This window comes from Ursus maritimus (assembly GCF_017311325.1).
Source record: "Ursus maritimus isolate PB19 chromosome X unlocalized genomic scaffold, ASM1731132v1 scaffold_X1, whole genome shotgun sequence".
Taxonomy (NCBI): Eukaryota; Metazoa; Chordata; class Mammalia; order Carnivora; family Ursidae; genus Ursus; species Ursus maritimus.
In genome coordinates this window covers 34,411,972-34,420,924 of record NW_024423319.1, presented here as the reverse complement: position 1 = coordinate 34,420,924, position 8,953 = coordinate 34,411,972, and the positions used below count along the sequence as shown (strand labels likewise).

General features: G+C 32.4%; 1 protein-coding gene across 1 annotated transcript in view; it reads left to right on the top strand.

The window, feature by feature from the left end:
- HTR2C (5-hydroxytryptamine receptor 2C) overlaps positions 1-8,953 on the top strand; it is a 150,352-nt gene that overhangs the window by 2,638 nt on the left and 138,761 nt on the right. Inside the window, exon 2 of the mRNA XM_008709285.2 lies at positions 3,405-3,718. Coding sequence (XP_008707507.1) covers positions 3,405-3,718 — 314 coding nt within the window. The remainder of the gene's footprint in view (positions 1-3,404; positions 3,719-8,953) is intronic.

Genomic DNA, 8,953 nt, shown 5'->3' with positions numbered 1-8,953 from the left:
AAATACATGTTTATACAATGACTGACATTTACACATACCTTACCTCCAGACCTGGGTGGTATCAGATAAGTGTGCACATACATAAGACTTCATCAGCCTATGGTCCGAAGGTTACTGCGCTTGAAGAAGTCATTAACTTTATATACTGAACTGTTACTGATGATATTTTAATAAAAGTTGCTCTTGAAGTAAAAAATAAATAAATAATTAAAAAATAAACTAGAAGTTTTTTGAAATGCCAGAAGGACACGTTTTTCTTCAGATAAGCCAGAAAAGACCCAGATTTAAAATTACTGTCTGAGTCTCGTTTTGCATAAATAGGCATCTTATTAAAATAAAATCAGGATTTAAATTCATCACCAATTGTGAAATACATGAGTTGGGGTATAGTTACCATAAACTACTTCTGTTTAACTTTGAAAGCAAAAAGAAGGTAAGCCCCAATATTTACTTAGGGCCTATCATGATAAAGGTACAATTTTCAGGACTTTATATATATCATTTAGTTTTCCCAACAATCACATGATAGAGATCATCCTTGTTGTACAGAAGAAGAAATTGGTGCTCTAAGAGGTTAAGTGACTGGTCAAAAAATCATTGAGGTCATGAAGTTAGGAAATTGACCACATGCCTAATGCAACTAATAGTGACAGAATAATCAAAGTTGAGGGCAAATAACTTGCTTCTATTTATCTGGTCCTTTATTTTAAGAATTTCTACTCACATCAATCAGATTACTTATGATACAGATTTTTCTAAACATATATTATTTCAGCTTATTTTTTATGTTCCAGGAAATAGGATTTACTGATTATTTGATACAAGAATTTACTGATTATTTGATAAAAATTACCATGTATATCACTCTCTGCATGTTGCTTAGAATGTCAGGTAGCTTTGACTAATAAGGAAGTTATTTTAAGAAAAATGTCAAAAATATTAGTTTTCTATCCTTTGTAGAAGGAGAAAGTCAAAATATTTTCATGATTTCTTCATTATCTTAAAAAACATGGAAGTAATATACTTTTATATTAAGTATACTTTTATACTTTATATATAATAATATACTTAATATACCAAGATTTTAAGAGATATAATTTTTAAATACTACAGAAAATTATTGCAGTATTTTACTTGAATTTTAAAATGCTAATAGTTTTTCTTTTTCTTTTTTTTTTAATGATTTTTTATTATATTATGTTAGTCACCATATAGTACATCCCCGGTTTCCGATGTAAGACTCGATGATTCATTAGTTGCGTATAACACCCAGTGCTCCATGCAATACGTGCCCTCCTTACTACCCATTACCAGTCTATCCCATTCCCCCACCCCCCTCCCCTCTGAGGCCCTCAGTTTGTTTCTCAGAGTCCATAGTCTCTCATGCTTCATTCCCCCTTCTGATTACCCCCCTTTCTTTATCCCTTTCTTCCCCTACTGATCATCCTAGTTCTTATGTTCCATAGATGAGAGAAATCATATGATAGTTGTCTTTCTCTGCTTGACTTATTTCACTTAGCATTATCTCCTCCAGTGCCGTCCATGTTGCAGCAAATGTTGAGAATTCGTTCTTTCTGATAGCTGAGTAATATTCCATTGTATATATGGACCACAACTTCTTAATCCAGTCATCTGTTGAAGGGCATCTCAGCTCCTTCCACGATTTAGCTATTGTGGACATTGCTGCTATGAACATTGGGGTAATGCTAATAGTTTTTCAAGCCAAGCATTCCAGCTTAAGTTTAGAAAGTGTGGTGTGTGTGCATGACATGTGCATAATATTATAGATACGATATCATTACAATAATCATAATCATCCAGTTTTACTACAGTAAATTTCTCTGATGATTGGTAATAAATGATGAGCTAATCAAATCACATATGTATTTTCCCTGTATAGAGAAAACATTGTTATTTGAAAGAAAAAGTGAATAAGATAATGAAATAAAAGCATTTACATGAAGAACTCAGACTCTGAATGTTAGTCATGTGTTCCAGAAAGACCCTTACTTCAACAGTCTTGCAAAAAAAAAAAATTATTCAACACGTATTTATACAAGTAGAGAAAATTTCCTCCTCTATAAATAATAACAAGGTTTCACAACCACTACATATAGTGTAGTTGCTGCTTACTATTTATAGAATAACTATTACTGAACATAGAATACACACAAAAACAGTCGTTTTCAAATAATAATCTCTGCTTTTAAGCAGGAAATATTGAATATGCTTGTCCTTCTTATCTATTTTATTAATGAAAATAAATGTTAGTTTTAGTAGATACTTGAGGAACACACACTTTGAGAGGACACTTAATATATGTAACCTGAATAAATCTCCTACCACCACTGGGGAAGATGATTTGGGATGTACAAAACATAGCCACGTCCACTTCTCCTACATTGTTTGCCACCTGGCCTGACATTCTTATTAGTAGAGTCGACAAAAGTACCATCCTGAGAAATGCACAGTTTAAATGACTTAAGAGATTCTGTATCCAGCACAGGAAAAGCAGCAAACCCATAGGAATTAATCATCACCACAAATCAATCATTTTCTAGCCTAGAACAGGGCCCAGAAAACATAGGACAGAAATGAGCAGAGTGTCAGATAGAAGGAAAATTTATAGCACAGATATTAATATGTATGGATCAGCCTAAAGTCATTCTGCAGCTGTGAGAAGGTAAAAAGAGTTCTAGAAAGAAATGAATATGAACTATGGCCACAACCCTCTGTGCCTCTTCTAACATCTTGCCTGAATTTTGTCTGATGACAAGTTATTCCTTCTTAGCTTCAGATTAACGGTCCAATTTTCTTGTCCAGGTACTGGATATTTAAAAGAAAATCTTTCATTCTATTCTCAGTTGTCTCAGAAGATATCTAGAGGAAATTAATATTGAAAAAATATAAAAATAGACCATTACAGCAAAACAAACAATATGCGGTTTCATATTGCTTGTATAGAGTAACAGTTGAAAATACAGGCTTTGAAATCAGTGGGACCTGAATATGGACCCTGCCCCTGCCACTTATTGGCTGTGCTGCCTTGAGAAATTTACTTAACCTCTCTGAACCTCCGACTCCTCATTTGCATAATGGACATAAACCAATACTGACTTCATGAGGTTGTTATGTGTGATCAAATGAGATTTTATATATATATATAATTTTATAATATAATTTTTAATTATATACATATTTTTCCATAAACAAGGGCCTGACTTATAATATTCCTTGGATAGAAAGAAGAAATACCGAGATTTTAATTAAGGGAGTAGAAATGATGATGATGATGGTGATGGTGATAAGGGTGGCTGAAGGAAAAGCAATTGTTTTATATAAGAAATGTACTGGGTATAAGCAATATAATATGTATCTGATTATTTTTTTTTCTTAATTTTCAGTGTGCACCTAATTGGCCTACTGGTTTGGCAATGCGATATTTCTGTGAGCCCTGTTGCAGCTCTAGTAACTGACATTTTCAATACCTCCGATGGTGGACGCTTCAAATTCCCAGACGGGGTACAAAACTGGCCAGCACTTTCAATCGTCATCATAATAATCTTGACAATAGGTGGCAACATTCTCGTTATCATGGCAGTAAGCTTGGAAAAGAAACTGCACAATGCCACCAATTACTTCTTAATGTCCCTAGCCATTGCTGATATGCTAGTGGGACTACTTGTCATGCCACTGTCTCTGCTTGCAATCCTTTATGGTAAGTACGATTTTATTAGTTTTTTAATCTCAGATTATATCCTAAATTTGTGTCAGGTATCATCTTAAACACTCATACAGTTAATCATTTTACTAATATCATTTGGAAAATGAAGAAAAATGCAAATTGTGTGACAGAAGAATTGGATGTGTATATCATATTTATTAAATAAATCAGTAGCAGAATCTTCAAAAAACAAAATTTTATAATATATTAAAATCATACACAAATAATCTATTGCTCAGTCTCACTTATAAACAATGACAGTTGCCTTAATGTATACAATGGGACAGTGACAGAAACATGTTCTCACCCCTATATTCTGGGCGGTACACATACGTAGAAGGAAAGAAGGAAAAAGAGACTCATCATCTTTAATAAATACATTTTCAATAATCTTTTTAAACATTGGCAAACTAAGTGCTTGGCAAATAGTAAGCACTCAGTAACAGCTATTCTTCTTTATGGAGCTTACAATTTATGTTTTTACAAGGTGATGGGGATAACAAATTAATTAATAATTATATAAGTGCAAGGTCACATTATCACAATAAAATTCAGGCATTCAAAGTTTTCATAATATTGATTTTAGAGAGGTTTTTCATTTTTCTTTTCATATTCTGCCATCCCTTTACCCCATTCATTTCAGATTTTATTTTTTTATTCAAGTGTAATTAACATACAGTGTTATATTAGTTTCAGATGTACAATATAATGATTCCAGCAATTTTATATATTTCTCAGTGCTCATCAAGATAATAGTACTCTTACTCCCCTTCATCTATTTTAGCCATCGCTCGAACCACCTCCCCTCTGGCAAATACCAGCTTATTCTCTGTATTTGAGTCTGTTTGGTTTTGTTTTTTTTTTTTAATGATTTTTTATTATATTATGTTAGTCACCATACAGTACATCCCCGGTTTCCGATGTAAAGTTCGATGATTCATTAGTTGCGTATAACACCCAGTGCACCATGCAATATGTGCCCTCCTTACTACCCATCACCGGTCTATCCCATTCCCCCACCCCCCTCCCCTCTGAGGCCCTCAGTTTGTTTCTCATAGTCCATAGTCTCTCATGTTTCATTCCCTCTTCTGATTACCCCCCCTTTCTTTACCCCTTTCTTCTGTTTGGGTTTTTTTTTGTCTCTTTTTTTCTTCATTTATTTGTTTTGTTTCTTACATTCCACATATGAGTGACATCATATGGTATTTGACTTTCTCGGACTTCAATTAAAGTTATATTCTCTAGGTCCACTGATATTGTTGCAAATTTCAAGATTTCATTCTTTTCCATGGCTAATATTCCATAGTGTGGAATATATATATTTTTTTCTTTTTTTATTCATCTATCAATGGGCACTTGGGTTTCTTCCATATCTTGGCTAGTGTAAATAATGCTGCAATAAACATAAGGATGTATATATGTTTTCGATTTAGTGTTTTCATTTTCTCTGGATAAATACCCAGTAGTGGAATTACTGAATCATATGATAATTCTATTTTTAATTTTAAACATAAAGAAAAATCCTCAGGGATTTCAGGTAAAAATAAGGAAAAATTTACAAGACTAAGAGAATTAGACTGACTTCACAATTAACAAAAATAAAGCAAAGTAATGGAGCAATATTTTTCAAAAAGTTAACCAATTGTAGGAGATTCTTTCAAAGGCAAATCTACAAAGGAAGAAAACGGATCACTAGTTTCAAGGGGTTTAAGGTGAGAGGATGACTGAAAAGGAGTATTTATTTTGGTATATGTTGATATGGTGGTGGTTTTATATATATATATGTAAACTATATATATAATGTAAATATATATATATAAATTCTTAAAACTTGAAAAGTTATAAATTCTAGTGTGCAGTTTTAAAAGGGTGAATTTTACAGTATGTTAAGTATACTTTAAATTAAAAAGTAGAAAAACACACTCAAAGTTTCAAATGAAGATTTTTACATCCAGACATGCTAGCCATGAAGGCTATAAAAAGTTGAAATTTATTTTAAAGTCAGAGAATTCTGAACCCATAAGCCCTTCTTAAGAAATTAAATAGTGGATGAGATTCAACTAACAAAGGAATGATTGGGAAAATTTCATCCAAAAAACTGATGATGAGCATTTAATATGGGTAATTTTAGATCTAAGACAAAAATAAAAGTGGTATAAAGATAGAAGAATACTGTTATATGTTATATAACATCTATTATGTGTTATAAGCTCTAAAAAATTAGCAAAAATGTAACTAAAGTTAGGAATCGAATAGAAAGGGAAAGAGGAAGAGGAAAGTAAAATAATTTTATTGATTTTTCTATCAACAAAAGGAGGAGTTAAATGGTACCATAAAAAAATGGCAAACCAGAAAGTAATAAATTTAATAAGAAAACAGTGGTTTAAGGGCATTAAACATGATATAAATAAAGCATGATATAAATGTGATATTAAAATTAACCACTAAAACAAAAAACAAACCTTCCAAAATCCCAAAAGAAATATAATTAACGAAAGAGCAAAAACATCCTTAGAGGAAGAAACACAAGAAAATATAACATTATGGGGCGCCTGGGTGGCACAGAGGTTAAGCGTCTGCCTTCGGCTCAGGGCGTGATCCTGGCGTTGTGGGATCGAGCCCCACATCAGGCTCCTCTGCTATGAGCCTGCTTCTTCCTCTCCCACTCCCCCTGATTGTGTTCCCTCTCTCGCTGGCTGTCTCTCTCTCTGTCAAATGAATAAAATCTTTAAAAAAACAAAAAAAAAGAAAATATAACATTATGCCCTCAACGTTATACCATGATGTAATATGACAGAGGAAAACAAACATACTAGTAATAGCCAGTAAACTTGAATGAACCTAAAACATGACTTAAAATGAAAGAATTTTAATTTGGCTTAAAAAGGAAAGCCCAACTATATCCTGCACACAAAAGAAACCCTTAAAACCCAGTGATTCATAATGGCTAAAAGTAAAGGGATGAGCAAAAGTGCACCAAATAAATGGAATTGTGATTTAATGTCTAACAAAGTAAATTTCAAATGAAAACAGCAGCAAGAGTAAAAAGGAAGGATGTTTATTTATGATAAAAGCCACAATTAACAACAAAGATTTAGTGGTTAAGAATATCTATGACACCGATAGCACAGCAATGCCCTTTATAAAGCAAAAATGAAAGAACATGGGAGGACACGTTTATGAATACATTCTACTAATGGGAGATTTTTACACATCATACTCAGTATAAGAAAGATTGGGCAAAAAAACAAAAGGATATAGATCTTAGGGAGGTGTGTTGAGGTTCATACTCTAATCGAAGAGAATATAGCTTATTTGTAAGTGCATGTGGAACATGCACAGAAATTAATAAAATACTAGGCCATGAAGAAAACATTAGAAAAGTAAAAATATTATCCAAAGTGCTTTCTGATAAGAAGGCAATAATATTAGAAAAATTAACAACAAAAGTTTAAAGGCCATCTCATCTTGAAGTTCTAACAAATTTTTAAAACAACCCTTGAAGGGCACATGTCAGAATGGCCAGAATCAAAAAACAAACAAAAACAAGAAGTAACAAGTGTTGGTGAGGATGTGGAAAAAAAAGGAACCTTCATGTACTGTTGGTGGGAATATAAATTGGTACAACCACTGTGTAAACCAGTATGGAGGTTTCTAAAACAATTAAAAATAGAAATATCATACGAGCCAATAATTCCACTACTGGGCATTTATTGAAAGAAAACAAAAACACTTAATTCAAAAAGATACATATACTCCTATGTTTACTGCAGCATTATTTACAATAGCCGAGATGTGGAAGCGTATATGTTCTTCTAAGTTAATCTACCAGTTAGTTCAATTCCAATAAAAATGACAAGATTTAAAAAAATTTTTAGAAGTATATTGTCACAAAAACATTTAACACAAGAGCTACCCTCTTAACAAATTTTTAAGTGTACAATACGTTATTATTGACTACAGGTATAATGATGTAGAGCAGATATCTAGAGCTTATTCATTTTATTTAACTGAAACTTTGTACCTGTTGATAAGTCTCCATTTTCCCTTCCCTCAGTCTCCTGAAACCACCATTCTACTCTTTGATTCTATGAATTTGACTACTTTAGATACCTCATATATGAGTGGAATCATGCAGTATTTGTGTTTCTGTGACTGGTTTTTTTTCACTTAGCATAATGTCCTCCATGTTCATCCGTGTTGTCACATATGGCAGATTTTTCTTTTTTTAAGGCTAAATAGTATTCCATTTTATGTAGAAAAATATATAAAATATATTATGTATTAAATATATATATATATTACATTTTCTTTTTTCATCTGTTGATGGACATTCAGGTTGTTTCCATATCTTGGCTACTGTAAACAGTGCTGCAATGAACATAGGAGTGCTAATATTTCTTCAAGATCCTGATTTCAATTCTTTTGGATAATATCCAGAAGTGGGATTGCTATATTATATGACAGTTCTATTTTTAATTTTTGAGGATCCTTCATAGTGTTTTCCACAGCAGCTGCACCATCTTATATTCCCACCAAGAGTGTGCAATAGTTCCCTTTTCTCCACATCCTTACCAACACTTGCTATTTCTTATCTTTTTGATTAACTACTCTGACAGGGTGAGGTGATACCTCATTTTGGTTTTGATCTGCATTTCTCTGATGATGGGTTGATGTTGAGCATCTTTTCACATGCATATTATCCTTTTGTATATCATATTTGGTGAAATGTCTATTCAAGTGCTTTGCCCATTTTTCAATTGGATTATTACAGTTTTTTTACTTGAGTTGTAAGAGTTCCTTATATATTTTGGAGATTAACCCTTTATCAGATATATGAGTTGCAAATTTTTTCTCCATCCCCCTTCATAGGTTGCCTTTTCATTCTGTGAAGGTTTCTTTTGCTGTGTAGAAGCTTTTTTTAAAATTATTTATTTTATTGTTGCAATGCTTTTGGTGTAATATCCATAAAATCGTTGCCAAGACCGATGTCATGAAGATTTTCCCCTATGCTTTCTTCTGAGATTTTTATAGTTTCAGGTCTTATGTTTGAGTCTTTTGGATGCTTATCCTACAAGAAGCTTTTTTATGAAGTTAGATAAGTTGATATTAAAGTTCATTTACAAAACTAAACATTCAAGGATAGCTTGAAAAAACTCAAGGTGAAAAGCTATGCAAGAGGACTAGCACTAGGAAATTTTTAACATATTATAAAGTTTTTATCATTTA